This window comes from Camelus dromedarius, chromosome 19 (assembly GCF_036321535.1).
Source record: "Camelus dromedarius isolate mCamDro1 chromosome 19, mCamDro1.pat, whole genome shotgun sequence".
NCBI lineage: Eukaryota > Metazoa > Chordata > Mammalia > Artiodactyla > Camelidae > Camelus > Camelus dromedarius.
This window is the reverse complement of record NC_087454.1, coordinates 17,909,697-17,926,156: the sequence shown is the minus strand read 5'-3', so window position 1 is coordinate 17,926,156 and position 16,460 is coordinate 17,909,697. Positions and strand designations below refer to the sequence as shown.

Here is a 16,460-nt window from a genome sequence, read left to right as displayed (position 1 = left end):
AATCAGGGTGATCTCCCCATTTCAAGATCCTTACTTTAATCACTTCCGCAAAGTCTTTTTTTGCCATAAAAATAACATTCACACTTTCCAGGGATTAGGACCTAGATATTTTTTGACAGGCTATCATTCAGCTTACCACAAAGTGGAATACTGTAACCAGACCCAGTGGGGGAATAATATAGTTACCTCTTTCTTCTTCCACTCTATGCAGTCCACAGAGATCAGCCTCTTAGTGGCATTCAAAGGACTTAACAGTTAAAAAAAAAAATGGCTGAGGATTAGATAAGACAAAATGAGTGAAGTGCTTAGCACAGTGCCTGGCTCACAGTAAGCACTGTCCATATAAGATAATTTAGGTAATACTACTCTTCCAGTGTCCAGGCCAGGCTTCCCCAGCAAGTTCTACCCAACGTGAGAAAAAAACCCCCTAGAATCTGAGCAGAGACCCTCTGTGGCCACTATTGCAGTAGGAAAGAGCACACAGCCTACTTTTCTACCGACTCTTAGTCCAGAGGTTTATAATAGTTTGGACTTCAGTCAAATCTGAGGGAGGATTTCCTTTTAGTTTATCATAACTTTCATTTCTATTTTCTCATGTTATTCTCACAGGAGCTCTTTGAGGCATGTGGGCTAAGTAGTTATCTTCAATTTTGTTTAAGAATAACTGTGGCTCAGACCTTGTTATGTAACATCACATGACTAATTAGTAGTACTACAGAAACTAGAATCTTGGGTTCCTTGTGCCTGTGCCTTTTCCCAGACCTTGCCACTTCGTGAAACTCACGTCTTAGTTCTACAAAGCTATCAAGAAAATTATTGTTTGGTTTCTTTAAATGCTTCTTGAGTCAGGTTTTAGGAAACTATCTTCCATTAACTAGTGCAGTTTGGGTCAGATGCGAGCAGATGCAGAGATTCAGCACATGTGTCTTGTGTCCCAGACTTGACCTTTATCCACTGGGGCTTCATGCTGTGTCCCTGGTCCAACCCTAAGTCCTAGAAGGAGGTGGACCTTGATTTTCAGATGGAAGGAAGGGAGATTACAATAAACAGGCTGGTGATGATTTTTTTACATGGAAATCCTAGGAGCTTCTGAGTAGGACAGTTATTTCTCAGGACTCTGTTCTTCCGTTCTCTTTTTCCTACTTTCCTACTTCCCACCCAACATGGTAGCCTGTATAAAAAGTTGGATTGAAGGTGATGAGTGAGTTTTTTTTTTTTTTGACATATTAGTTTGTAGTGCCAACAGAATATTGATACAGGTCTGGAGACATCTGGAAAGTAGTTGGAAATGAAAGTTTTGAGCTCATGAGGAAGGCTCTGTGTGGAGGTGCAGGTCTGGTACACAGAAGTAATAGTTTAAGCTGCAGAGGAAAGATGCTAAATACAGAACTTAGGAGAATGTCCTATTCAGGAATAAGAAGGGTTGAAGAGAGGTAAGGAAAATTGAAGAATTAGGATTAAAGCTCTGAGCAGCTAGAGGAGAAAATTGCAAGGAATGATTGGTGTGTAGTGTAGCATGCTACTGAGTTAGGATTTTTACCAGAAAGATTCATGAATTTACAATTAGGGGTTAGTGTAGTCCTCAGAAAATTTAAGTTTGAATAGGTTAAAAACAGTCACATGGTTCAAATATCAAAAAAGTATTTAAAAATAACCCCCAAAACTTGTCACTCCTACTGCTGTCTTCCATCTGTCTAGAACCTCCTTCTCAAGTAAACACTTTAATTTGTGTACCCTTCAAGAGTTTTAGTGCAGATGTAAGCAAATATAAAAAAAAAAACACATTCTTGATTCAATTCCTTTTAAACACAAGATATAGAACATAGAATGTTATGCACCTTTTTTTCACCCAAAAATATATTCTGGAGATCTTTCCATAGAGAGTGTCTCCATCTTTTTTATAACTGAGTATCATTAGCGTACTTCAGAGAAACAGAACATATTGATAAAAAGAGAAATACAGAGAGATTTATTTTAAAGAATTGACTCACATAATTTTGGGGGTTGACAAGTCCAAAATCCATAGGGCAGGTCAGCAGTTTGGAAATTTGGATGAGTTGAAGTTGCAGTCTTGAGTCCAAAATCCCTAAAAGCAGACCAGCAGGCTGGAAACTCAGGATTTCTATGTTACCATCTTGAGGCAGAATTTCCGTCTGTTTTGGGAATCCCTGGGTTTTGCTCTTAAGGATTACAACTGATTGAATGAGGCCCACTCACATTATGAAGGGTAATAAACTTTACTAAATAATTTTACTACAAAATACCATCACAGAAACATCTAGACTAGTGTTTGACCAAACAATTAGGCACCATAGCCTAGCCAAGTTGACACATAATACTAACTATCACAAGCTACATAGTATTTCACTGTATGGATGGCTATAATTTATTTAACCAATTCCATTATGGAGGACATTTAGGTTATTATCAATATTTTTGCTATTACAAGTTATTCAATGAATTACCATATATATACATATGTCATTTTAAATATGTGCATATATGCAATAGTCAGATATTACCAAATTCCCCTTCATGGGGTTGCTCTCTACTACCAGCAATATGTGAGACTGACTTGTTATAGCCTTGGCAAAGAATGTTGTCAAACCTAAGAATTTTTGCCAGTCTGATTAGTGAAAATGATACCTTGGTGTACTTTTAATTTTCCTTATCCTATGAGCAGATATAGTTGAGTTTCAAGGGAACAGGTCAAATATAAAGGGCTATAGAATAAGTGGATGGTAAGGTGGAAAATGGAGGAAATATGTAGCAGTCTAAAGGGATGGAAATCTGGCCATATTAGGAGAGAATTAGCTTGGTGGCAAAAACAGCATATGAATTTAACGAGGATATTTTTAAATAGGAGAGACCTACTAGACTTGTTTAAAGTGATAATAAAATGAGTCACTAGAAAAGGAAAGATTGAAAAGTGAAAAGAGTGTGACAGGAAAGTCATAAAGAAGGCAGAAAGAAATAGTATCTCTGACAATGTTGGGATGGATAGAAGCTAAGCTGTGGGTGTGGAAAGTGTGAAGGACAGAAGGTTGTGGGTGGGGAGCAGATGGCGGGCACCTTTTAAAGGCAGAGGAGGAGGAGGACTTTTGGAACAAGAATTAAAAAGGAAGGATTAGATTCACCGATGGGTGAGAAAAAGCACAGGTAGCAGATGCTGCATCACCCACAGGCGTGGGGGATTCCTGCCTGCCAAGACCCCAGGGTTCCAGATAAAAGACAGAATGTTGCTGGATGATTCATCCATGTGGACACTGATAGAGTCAACAAATATTTACTAAGCAGTCACTCCATCAGGCATACTGATGTCACTCAGAATGAAATGAGACATGAAATAGAGCAGAAGGCTATAAGCCAGATGCTAAAGTCATGTATGTAGGGAAGATCAGGAGGAGACTGAGATGTGGGAGAGCATGAAGGTAAAAGGAGTGTTCCAGAAAGAGTTGAGATTTACTTTAGTTTCAGAGGTACTGTGAAAAAAACTAGTAAGAAGGTGGGTCCCAGGAAAAGGAATCAGTGAGCAGTACAGAGATGACAGTGGAGGTGAAAATTCTTCATTTGGGCAGTAGTCAAAGGATGGCTTGAACATAAGGTTGGAAAGAATTAGCTAGCCACATTGTTCCAAAAGAAATGCTTGTATACATTTTTTTTTAATTATAGAAAATTTCAAATGGACACAAATAAAAAAGTAAAATCAAGTGTATTCTTCACCCAGCTTAAACAATAATCAGTATTTGCCAACCTTGTTTAGAAATCCCTCCCTCACTCCCCACTTTTATTTATTCCTGGAGTGTTTTTAAGTAAGACCTAGACATCTTATCATTTGTCTTGTCAGTAAGTATCTTTTAACCAATAAGGACTTTTTCTTCCTTTTAAACATAACCATAGTGTCAATATCACAACTAATAAAATTAAGAATAATTGTGGGGGAGGGTATAGCTCAAGTGGTAGAGTGCATGCTTAGCATGCATGAGGTCCTGGGTTCAAGCCCCAGTACCCCATTAAAAAAAAAGTTGAAAGCAATTTTACAATATTGTTTTGACAACAGCAGACTGAAGCTTTTGCTAGGGGTTCTAATTAAAAACACTGTTTTTTAGGAAACCTGAAAAATGCTGATACAGGGACAGGATTAGTTCTTTGATAGTACCATTAAAAATTATATTGGAAAATATTAACTAACATGGGGAAAGTTCAAGATGAATGTGTAAACATTTTGCTACATATAAACTATATAATTTTTTTGTTATGTATAAACGTACATATACATAGTCCATCCCCATGTCTAGCATTGGTAGATACAGAGATATCAGAACAACAAAAGGCTGAAAGAACATTTACTAGTATGTACAGGGATTATCTGAGTAATGGGAGCAAGCATTTATTTTTTGCTTTTCATCCCCTTATACTTTTCAGGGTGTATAGGGGTGTGTGTGTTAGAGTGGGGGGTAGGGTGGCCTCTTTAATGGAGCTGAATAAATTTTCAGTGAAGAGAATGACTCATCTTCAATCTCACAGTCCACAAATCAAAGAATCAGATTAATACATAACAGGCAAGAAAAACGCATGTAAAATAAATAAAACCTAACGGAAAAGGGTGAAAGCTTCACTCTGATACACCAATGCTTTAGAAAAAGAAGCCACAGAGCTTCTGACTAGGCCACCAGCCCCAAACGAAGGCCACTGATACCCCCCATAGTACTTAGCGTGGCACCGCCCACCCGCACAGACTTTAGAATCTTCAGCGGGTCGTCGATGACGTCACACAGGATTTTCCGTGCGGGTGGGACTTGGCCCTAGGAATTCTGGGAAATGGAGTCTGGGCGCTGTGACGATTGTGCATCTCCGAGGTTTCTGGGAATTGTAGTTCTCAGACGCAGATTCGGGCCAGGCAAGGCGCGGTCTTGGTAGTTTGGAGTTTGCTCCGCGGTGTCCTCCCAAGGCCACCCACCACTGCTTTGGGAGGAGGGACGCATGGCTCCGCAGGCTCTCACCTGCTACTGAAGGGGGTGAGAGGTCCAGTCCTTGTGTCGATTATGAGCTCCATAATGGCAGCCACTGAATCCGGAGGGCGAGGGAGGAGGCTGTGCCCGCCGGGGTGCTGTACACGGAGTTAAGTCCCGGTATACAAAAGTTTCTATGAGATTGTGTCTAGTTTGACAACAGAAACAAGTAAATCCCAGTGCATGGGTCTGGGCAACACTGCAGGGAAGGGGTAGGACCGAGAAGTTGAGGAGACTGCGTGCCTGGTATTTGGGAAACAGGAATCTTTACCAGGAAAAACAAACCTGACTAACTTTTCAGCCTGACATTTTGGGGAAGAAGAAGGAAAGTCACATGAAGGAATATATCCTAAAGCTGCTGGGATTGAAGCTATTTCTGATTGCTTTACCAGGAAAATTTAGTATTAAAGTAAAAACCACAAAATTCTCTGTGACTATCAAAGAGGTGGGGAGTAGTGGGGTTTTTGGCTTATTTCAAAGTGTCAGAAGGATATGGATAGCAGAAAGAGTCAAGGGGGAAATAAATCAACCTCTGAAGTGTGGAAAAGGGAAAACCAGACATCTCAATAGGAAACTGTTTAAAAAAGGTCTAGGAAAAAAAAAATCTCTCTTGTTTCAGGGTGGAGTGTCAGCGGAATTCGTGGGACCTCTATAATGTCACCCTCACGTCAGGTCATCCAGACCACTTCTCTCCGTTAGGTTCTGCTGTGTGTGTCAGGATGGTCTTTAGGATTCCTAAGAAAATGGTTCAGGGGAGAGGACAATGCTATTACCAAATTCCTTTAGAGAGCCCACTTTCTGAGGGTGTGTTCTCTTGCAGGGAGGGTCATAAAATAGAAGAATGTGGTCCCCAGCCTCAGAATGCTGAGGTTCAAGTCCCAGTTCTGTAATTTACTTGCTGTGTGACCTTGATTTACTTATCTCAGCCTCAGTTTCCTTGTGTTTGTAATATGGATAATATTATCTTGGGCTCCATTCCTAGGGTTTTGTAAAGAGTCAATGAATTAATTCATGTAAAGCTTTAGAACAGTGATTTATACATAAACGCTCAATGTTATAGATAAGCACTCAATGTCTTTACAACATCACTTTATTGTTGTAAGTTATTAAATTACTGAGTATTTTGCTTTTTAAGCAGTTTCACTTTTAAATTTCTTATTGGAGGAGTTTTGTGGCATAAATGGAAATAATGGGGAAACTGAGACTCATGCTGAATGGCTGACTTGTGTTCAGGGAGTAAATGGCATTGTTGGGGCCAGAAGCCTTATCTAATGGATAATTCTTTTGACTGCAACCACATGATATCCTTGGTAACATTCTTCTAGTTTATATCTATGAAGCTTTGTCAAACCTCCTGCAGAATGATTCTGTACACACCTTAGAGTCAGGTAAGGGATTGGGAATTCAGGCAGTCCTCAATTTATAAACAGAAACTCTTTGACCTTTGCATTAAGGAATTGCTGGTCCCTCTTCTTCCTTGCCCATATCTAGTCACTAGTTTCATAGAACCTTTCCTTTACCAGCTCTTCATCTGACTACTGCTCTCTGTTCCCCAATACCACTGTTTTAATACTTCAACTTTCCATCTAGTTTCTACTGCTGTCTCTCTCATTCCCAAACCACATTGTCCTCTACCAAATTAATCTTCCCTCCTGTAACCAAATTTTATTACCATGATCAAAACCCTCCAGTAATTCCCTCACTGCCTAAATGATTAAATCCAAACACAAGCTAGTACTCAAGGCAGTCATCATCCAGTTATCCAATTCCAAATAAACTTTCTCATTTTTATTTCATTGAACTCCCTACCACAGACAATCCAGTTTGTCTATTGGAACAAACTGGGCATTTTCCCACCTCTATGCTTTTACTTACACAGTTCTTTCTTTTTCAGATCTTGCCAGGGTCCAGCTTATGAGGTCCAGTATTGGGGTCAAATCCTGAACCTTGAGTAAGTTATTTAACATCTGTAAATTTCAGTTTCTTCATCCCATTATGTGGTAAATTAAGTGACTCAAATGTGTGAAAAGAGCTTTCCTTCTGGCACCCAGTAAATACTTGATTATCTAATATACTCTATCCTCTGTTCCTTCTAACCCAACTCCGCCCCGAAAAGAATCCTTACATTTGCCTTTCTGAGCTACTATACATTTATCCACTGGAAAGCATACTATATGTTAGGTATTGAGGAGAATACATACTTTTTAGTTTTTGCTATCAACACATTGTATAATCACATGAAGGCCAATGGAGAAATTAATCTTAAATCTAACTATTAGGAAAACTTTGCTTTCCTTGAAGAATGGACATTTTGCCCCCTTCCAAATACAATGTAAGCAAATGACCATCTCACTTTGATTGCCAGAATGCTCACTTTGCATCCCTACCTGAATAACCATATGGTAAACCATAATTTGTCACGATGTTGATCTTCTATGCACTTTCTTCTTTCTCTAATGCTGATTTGTATGTATTTTCAGTTTTCTATTTTATCATATCTTGTAAGCTGCCTTGAGTCATTTTTGACATATAATAGATTTATAATAAAATAGATGACCATTATCTATGATGGCAGTTAGAAGAAATAGCTTCTAACTTATTTGATTATGATCCTAGTTTTCCATTTCTGTGGAGTTACAGACCCTTCAGGGATGAAATGAAACACTACGGGTAGATATGACAGAATAGAATCATAACAATTAGCATTTATTGAGCATTTACCATATGTCAGGCACTGTTTTCATCACTTTACATGAATAAACCTACCTACTCCTTACAATAGTCTCATGAAGTGGCAAGCCAAGAGGCCAACATCCCAGGAACTCTAAAGGAGAGTCAGTTCTAAGAATTAATGTACATAATTCAAGGAAGGACAAAAAGCACTAAAATATTTATGAGGTTATCTCACCATTCAAAAGAATAAAGTGACTGTAGTATTAAACCTTCCTGACTTAGATTAAAACTAGAGTTCAGGCCTGCATTGTACTAGGTATTAGATGGGGCTTCTAAGAGATTTAAGACAATTTCTAACTTCAAAAAAGTTCATGGGAAAAAGCACCTGACAGAACTAGAGAGCAGAGTAAGGAAGTATGTAACACAGGCGGATGATGTAGATAATCACTGTAAAGGACGTCTAAGCAGGTGGGGAACTGAAAGTACCGCAGAGGAGGCAGGGCCTGAGCAGGGCCTTTTATAAAGGGTGGATAGATTTCTGGAGACACAGGGAAGAAAGTAGGGCATGTAAAGGAGGATAACAATGGAATAGTCTGAAAGGAAGCCCAGTGTGAAGAGAAAGGGTTTAGTGGAGACAAAGGACAGGCCTGCCCAATTGTACTGGGGAGTGATGGAAAATAAGTAATGGAAAATAGATCCAACTGTGGAAGGTCTTCAAGTTAAAGCCATTTGAACTTTTTCCTGGGGACAATGGGAAACTGTGGATTCTTTCTGAACAAAGAGATAGTTCAGTCAGGCAGCTAGATAAAGACAGGGAGACAGGCGCAGCAACAGTGTGTTTACTCTGGTAATCCCGGCCCAAACCTCCCAGGACTTAGTAGTGGCAGTAGGACTAGAGAGAAAGAAATCAACTATTCAGTCATCTCAAATAGACCCTAGCAGACTGATTACCCAGGATAAAGAGGAATCAGGAATAATTACGGGGCATTTAGTTGACTCTTCAGCACTTGGTGATGTTTTATAGGGATCAGAAACAAGATTTCTGTCTTTAGTAAGCTTACAATCTAACTGAATAACCTTAAGTATTATAAGTCAATGAAATAAAATTATTCTGGTCCAATTCTTGCCCAAAGTCAGAGCTGATCATTGTTAATCAGAGAAATGCTGGGAGGTAGGAAAAGTACAGATCAGCACAGAATTGTGGATCCCAGAAGCTCAAATTTTAAGGCATAAGAGTGGCCGTAGTGCCAATTCTGCAAATGTCAAGTAGAAAAAGGACTGAGAAATAGGCACCGAGTTTGTCCTTGTTTGTAAGATAAGCCTTACAAGATTGGTGAGAGTCAGAACCAGAGGGTGTAAATTTCATGAAGTCTGTAAACGAAAGAAAATATTTAAAAATAGGGCAGTATTTTTTTTTAAGATAAGGGAGGAACTAAATGTCTGTAAGATTTTTTAGGACATTCTTGGTAAGGATGAGATAAAATAACACTAGGATTTGTTAGGAACATTAGTAGAACTATGAGTTATACTTTGAGGAAAATAGACTATAGCAAAAAGGGTGAGGGAGGAAGAAAGAAAAATCTGTCTTTATAAGTCCAGAGACTGAATTTGCCTTAATACTATTATGCCCAAGCTGGTGGGGAGTATTTTGTTTTCAGAATAGAAGCCAGCTCCTTCTCTTCTGCTCCTGGAACCAGCAAGCATGAAAACCATGCATGCGCGCGCGCGCGCACAAACACACACACACACACACACACACACACACACACACACACACACACACACACACACACACACACGATTGGGAAAGAGATGGTTTGCTGGTTGTTCAGGGACCAAGCTTCATGGAACAGATAAGGTGAGGAACTGCAAGTGTTAGGTAGCTGTATATTCTAAGATTAGAGTCCTACAGAATATTAGGTTGAATATGTTCGGTTTGTAAAGTCACCCTCTTGTTGGATTGATCACTCATTTGAACGTTTAGTTTACAAAATGAAAGGAAGGCTAACTTGAAACTGGCTTATAGCTAGCTAGTAGGGAAGGAAAATTCAGACAAGTATGTATGTTTCTTTTCAGTTGTGGGAGGTTATGCTATGTGTTCTTGTGCTAACATTAATGAAAGCTCAGATATTACTCTTTAGTGTGAAGCTGCTGATGTCTTATGAGAGTTGAACTCTGACTGAAGGCTTTCCCACAGTTATTACACTTATAAGGCTTCTCTCCCGTATGAGTTCTCTGGTGAATAATAAGGGAGGAGCTCCGACTGAAGCCCTTTCCACATTCTCTACACTCATGGGGCTTTTCTCCGGTGTGAATTCTCTGATGTTCAACAAGGGATGAGCTTCGACTGAACACTTTGCCACAGTCACTGCACTCATAGGGGTTCTCCCCAGTGTGTGTTCTCTGATGTTCAATAAGAGATGAGATCCAACTGAAAGCTTTCCCACATTCACTGCATTCATAGGGATTCTCTCCACTGTGTATGCGTTGATGCTGAATTATGGTTGAACGGTCACTGAAGGCTTTCCCACATTCATTACATTTGTAAGGTTTTTCTTGAGTATGAGTTCGCTGATGTTGACTAAGGTTAGTACTTCGGCTAAAGGCTTTTCCACATTCACTACATTCATATGGTTTTTCTCCAGTATGGATCCTCTGATGTAGACTGAGGTGTGTACTCCGGCTAAAAGCCTTTCCACATTCACTGCATTCATAAGGTTTCTCTCCTGTGTGAGTTCTTTGATGTTCAATAAGGTGTGTACTTCGGCTAAAAGTTTTCCCACATTCGCTGCATTCAAAAGGCTTTTCTCCACCATGACTCCTATTGTGGACAATAAGGTCTGATTGGTAACTAAAGGCTTTACCACATTCATTGCATTTACAAGATTTCCTTTGTGGGAAAAGTTTTTCGTGTTTAATTAAGTCTGAATTATCTTTCGAGTTTTTCCTAGATATGGGGGACCTAGTTCCCTTTGGAATTTTCTGCTGTGTATTAAATTTTGAGCTTAGACTAGATTCGGGGTCTCTCTCCCTAGTGAAAATTTCTTTGAGGGTCATTGACACTTTTCTGATTGCTGTTTTCTCGAAAGAAGATTTCTTCTGTATACGACATTTTGTCTGCCTTGATAACTGGCCCTCCCTTTTACAGGCTTCTTCATTTGTAGCACGTTGGGCAGTGTTCCCTCTGACACTTTCCATTGCTGACCCTGAATACTCTAGTTCTTCAGAAATAGCCTGATTGGTGTTGATGCTTTAGTTCAGTTCAAATCTCCCTATCTGAAAGACATTTAAAGTGCAAATGTCATCTGTGTCTAGTATGGAGAGCATGGAAAATAAACCAGCAGAAAAAAAAGACATCTAATTTGCAATTTATGCACACTAGCAACTTTATATGGGGAGAAGATAAAAACGTAACAACGAAAGAGAAGTGAATAAGGCCAGAATAGATAACAGACAGAGTTTTCACAGTGGACACAGTGAGCACAGAGACATCAAGAAATGTGGGTAGGGGACTGGGTAATATGCTGAGCCAAACAAATGGAAATGAGCAGACACACCAACTGATGAGCAAAGAATGGAGGATTAGAAAGTAAAACGAGCCATTAGCTATTGAAGCCAATTAGTTATGGTAAATGAGAAAAAGGAAAGGGGTAAGAAGAGTAAAGACTCTCAAATGTAGAAAAGAACCCCCCCCAAATGTAAAAAGTGAGGAAGACTATCAGTCTTGGATGCAACCATTTTCTTAGCAATGAGGGAGAACAGAATTTCAGAAATGCTAAGTATTACACTGCTATTTGATCCCCCAACTCTTCTTCCAACTAGTTGAAGTATTCTTCATAACAAGTCTATGACCACAAACTTCAGAGGTTTAACAGAGCTTACCTCAACAGACCTTAAGTTAGAGTTCAATGAGGCCAACTTGCTCATTTGATTGAGAGAAAGCAGATTGAGTAACTTAAGTCACCCAGAGAGTTGCAAGGGCTTAGAATTGTACTCGTGTCTCCCAAATTTCAAATTGGTGGTCTTTTCATGATACCACTCACCTAGACAGATATTTTTGGTCACTTCCCTCTTCAGCTCCCTGAAGATCCAGTATCTATAGTTGTCCTTCCTCCAATGAGGTGATCATGTCCAATTCACATGCTGGGGTTCCTGCTGATTGGAAATGATTTAACACAAGGCTATTGTTGCTGGAGACACAGGGATATTGAGAGCTCAACATTAATGCTTGGATCTATAGAAAAGATGGTATGAACTTTTACAGAGGCTGTGGCAGGAGGGGCTGGAGAAAGTGGGTATCTGAAAGGGGCTAAAATTGATTCCATTAGAAAGGTTATATGCATATGCATACGCATCAGAATCACTTATGAAACATTACTTCAGATACTGGGCATTACCTCAGACCTAGTGAGTTTGATGAGGCCCAGGCATTTGTGCTTAATAAGTTCTTATGTCTTGACAAGTTGAGTTGTCCAAAATGAACCTTAGAAACACTCTCTCGGTTGCCTGAAAAATGTACTAGCTGGGACCAGCCTTCCTACCCAACATTCTTCTCATAGTCGGAGGATCTAAAATATAAACCTAGCTTCCCTTCAGACAGGTGGCTTCTCCCTTCTGCCAGAAGAGCCAACACTTCCCAAAGATCTCAAGGTTCCCAGGTATTAGACAGCTAGCTTTCCCAGATGACTCTTCTAAAAAGTTGGCACTCCATATTCAGACTGCCTGGTACCATCATCCCACCCACAAAGTTGTTCTTACATTTGCCTTATAAGAAGGAAAAGCAGCAAGGCCCTCTCTTAGAATACTAATATACACTGGGTGTCCAGCAGAGCATCCTGTCTCTAGAAACCTTTCTGTTGGTAAAATGGGGAGGATATTGGAATCTGTACCTATTCTTCTTGCCCTTCTCTGGACTTTAAGTTTCCCCACTGAAGCTTTTTCTTTAATCCATTCTCTTGTAAATTCATGCAGAATCCTTGGGCATGGCATTAGGCAACAAACTATGTAATAGTTCCCCTAATGTTTCTGCTCACAGCACAATTTGAGATCCACTAGGTTGAGATTTGATCTGATTTCCCAAGTCTTTCCTTTCTCAGAGTTTGGGTACTTCCCAGATGTGGAGATAAACCTTGGAAGCCAAGGTTCACCAAGAAGCCATCCATGGAGCTTTGTGATGATGCATTTTTTATTTGAAGATCTTCATAAAGTGATTTGCTAGAACCATTAAAACATAGGATATCTAAAAGTAGGTAGGATCTCCTGAATAGAGAAAGAACTAGGACAGAGTTCAAAGGACAGAGCCAATTCGAAGTTGAGGGTTTAATCTCATGCTTATTAATATCTTGATGATTGGTAAAATATACTAATTTGATATAAGTTATCTATAATTTAACTAATGTATATATAGTGTGCAGTACAAGAGTTGTTTTTTGTTTTAAAGAAGCTCATGATATGTATAACTGTATTATGCATTATGTGTTTATATATGTGATACCTATGGACAGACACAGAAACCACACTGGGGAAATTTTCTATATTAAAAATAAGAACCCAACTGTGATTGGAACCTGACATGCATGTGTAGCCTCTGGAAAAGGCCCTTCTTTGGGTCTTTTCTCTTGGGCCTGCCTGTTCTAAGCACTTTAGGAATATTGATTCATTTATATTTCACAACACTGAGAGAGATACTATTATTATTTCCACAATACAAATGAAGAATTTGACATACAGAAAGAATAAGTAATTTGGCCCAAGGCCAAGTGATAAATCCTGGACTCAAACTCACTACACCGCATTGTACTTACTGCTTCTCAACAGGCAGGATAAGAACATTTAAGTCACACCTTCCATTCCTATGTGGTTCCTAAAGGGCCAAGAAACTAAACTTCACTGATCCCAGAACACCAGGATGACCTTGACTTCAGAACCGTGGAGGTTTAAAGAGTGACTACCTCTGAGAGGTTACTATCCTGAGAGGCTGCAATAAGTCTCAACCATGCTAAAAACTCTATCTATGTAAACTAAGGATTAAATTTCCTGTCCCCCACTAAAGTGGCACCACAAAGCGAGTGGCATCCTTGGCATAAACCAATGAAACATCAGGTAGAGGTCCCATGGTATAAACATTTACCAAGTAATCTGGATTTTGGCCACAGCTCCATTGGTAGCTAAATTTCCTTGGTTAAAAACTAAGGGGATAAGACTAGGATGATCAGACTCTTTTTCAAATCTCCAGAGACATATAAGAGCCTAAGGTCCACGTGTCAGATGAAACCATTGGAGAAACAGGCCAATCACCTAATGATAAAATAGAATGACTTAGTGTTGAGGAAGACATTAAGAGCAGTCAGCAGGTAAACAGGGAATAGTCCCACACTGGGCAAAATTTGCCACACTCACTGAAGAAGGGAAATTCTATGAAAAGAGAAATAAATGTCTCCACTTGGCAGGATGGCACAAACTTTCAGAAAGGAAGGAAGAATCATTAACTTACATGGCATACAGATCTTATAGTGAGTTAGAAAGTTGCCTTTCCCTCTTCTACGTCCTCTTGGTTTTCTTTTTGGTCAAGGGCAAATCTGGGAATAACAGGTCTTATCCTAAGGTATCCAGAATCACTGATCTAGTAATACCCACATTGGGTCAGGTGAATGCAACCCTAAGTATTAAAACAAATGCCCCAAAGTAATCCCATCTCCTCCCAGACAGTAGAAAATGACAGTAGGTATTTCTATCTGAGTTTAAGTCTCTAGTTCTTTATTGAGAAAAGGGAAAGGGGATGAATTTGGGCCAAGTCCCAACTCTCCCTAAACTCTCTAGGTGCTCTGAGCCACATAATCTAACCTGTTTATCGATTTCCTCACATGGGATATGAATTCAAAGTGGGTAGGCAGTAGTCCCTTACTTATTCCTGAGAGTCAAGATAGAAGGCAATGATATTGCTGCACCACAGGGCTGAACATCCCTGGGCAAATGACTCACCTTTTGGAAAATCTGGTCCTACACTGTAAAATGGCATTACTAGTACTTGCATGTCTTTTCACACAGAGCTTCTGTGAATGCTACAAGTTTGAAATGGCAAAGCTTATTATAAAGAATATCATATACAACAGAAGAAGATTATATTATTGCTGTGCTTACCTCAGATTAATAAATTCGGGGGGTAATTAGGCTTAATTATTTATTTTTTAATGGAGGTACTGGGGATTGAACCCAAGACCTCATGTATGCTAAGCTTGCACTCTACCACTGAGCTATTCTTCTCTTCATATAACTAACTTTCCGGCCCTCACAACCCTGACAACTTCCTGTTACCCTAACCATCTGAAATTCTTTTGAGCATGCCACTTCCTCTTATAATCAATTGCTGACCCAGGAATAATTTTCCCTTGTATCTACTCTTTTCAATATTAAGAAATTAAGAAATTATTTCATCCAGAAGGAAGCAGGATCTGAAGGTTCTGGAATAGCTTTTCTTCAGGTACTTCACTTCCTGGTATCAGCTGACTGCTTCCTAGAGCCTTTGCCAATACACAAGAGTCAGCAGGAGGGCCTAGGCAGTCTCCATTCAATCCTACAACAGTGATAGTCTCCAGGTCCTCAGACAACAGTGTTCATGAAAATTGGCTCAAAATCACAATAAATTCACAGATACTGATATTGAGAATTTGTTCATTAACCCCAACAACAAATACTTAACACCTACTATATTCAAGAACCAACCCTCATCATCAGAACTGTAAAATAAATGCTACTACTCCCAAGCTCTGTAACTTCAACTAAGGTACTTTACCTTTGTGTGCCTCAATTTTCTTATCTGTAACATGAGGATAATAATAGTACATCTCATGGGGTTAATGGGAGTATTAAATGAGTTAATGCCAGTAAAAACTCTTAGAACAGTGCTTGGGACACAGCAAGCATCTGGGAAACATCCTGGGTAAAGAGGCCCTTCCTTGCCCAGCTAGAGCCGAGCAGAACGCAACTCTGATCTTTTCCAGCTCCCAGGGGCGCACGCAAAGACCACCACCCGCTGTCGGTGCAGCCGAGAGACTAGGCTGTGCCCACCCGCAAGGCGAGCGCTGGGCGCCGCGCAGAGACACAGCGCCGCGTCCCAGCCAGCGGGACATCGCACGGTTGGATCTGCGGCCAGACAACCCGCGGCCCTCCAGCCGGTCTCCCGCAAGGGAACAAAGTGTTTCCGCAAGACAACTTCCCAGAGCTTCCAGGCCCACCCGTCCAGGCCCCAGATCCCGGGGCCCTGCGTGCCCCTCTCACCGGCCGCCTGGGGCCGAGCGCGGGACACACCCTGGGCCGGACCCGTGCTCAGACGGAACCTGAGTGCGTGGGACTTGAGGAAGCCGGAAGGATTAATGGCAAACCCTTGCGTTGCCCCATTGCTCCAGCGCTCACCAAGTTTCTCGGAGTCGCTGACACTCTTCTACTCAGACCGCTGGTTGTGTCCTACTCGGTATGCGGCGGTAGTCACTGCCTGATCAGCCGCCCGTACCTAATTCTCCTGGAGCAGATGACCCGTTAGAAAACCGAGCAGATCAGAAGAGTGGGCAACATACCAGAAGGGGCGGCTCTGCGCCTGCGCCCGAGAGTCTGGGACCGGCAGGCTGGGCTCCGACTCTCTTGTAGGTTTTTGCAAAGCGTAATATTGAGAGATTCAGAAGTTGATGCTAGAGGCCTGAGAAAACGGATTTTCGAAAAGTCCTGAAGACCTTAATACATTCTACAAAGTATAGTCCACACTAATGATTTATAGTTTTA

General features: G+C 40.5%; 1 protein-coding gene and 1 long non-coding RNA gene across 4 annotated transcripts; one reads left to right on the top strand and one right to left on the bottom strand.

Moving 5' to 3' along the window:
* Window positions 1–4,898: 4,898 nt before the first annotated feature.
* LOC116147797 (uncharacterized) lies at window positions 4,899–16,103 on the top strand. The gene is made up of 3 exons (XR_004131413.2): window positions 4,899–5,132; window positions 6,907–6,963; window positions 15,686–16,103. It is a non-coding gene; the product is annotated as an uncharacterized LOC116147797 (long non-coding RNA).
* On the bottom strand, window positions 5,744–16,225 carry ZNF391 (zinc finger protein 391). Of its 3 annotated transcripts, none has more exons than XM_031435459.2 (3): window positions 16,098–16,225; window positions 11,729–11,840; window positions 5,744–10,961 (listed from the first exon to the last, which is right to left on the bottom strand). In XM_031435459.2, the coding sequence occupies exon 3, from the start codon at window positions 10,881–10,883 to the stop codon at window positions 9,816–9,818; it is 1,068 nt and encodes a 355-aa protein (XP_031291319.1). In that variant the 5' UTR covers window positions 10,884–10,961; window positions 11,729–11,840; window positions 16,098–16,225; the 3' UTR covers window positions 5,744–9,815. The 3 variants fall into 3 exon arrangements, with proteins under 3 accessions (XP_031291319.1, XP_031291320.1, XP_064332078.1); XM_031435460.2 differs by having other exon boundaries at window positions 11,729–11,837; window positions 16,098–16,205; XM_064476008.1 differs by lacking the exon at window positions 16,098–16,225 and having other exon boundaries at window positions 11,729–12,347.
* Window positions 16,226–16,460: the final 235 nt, after the last annotated feature.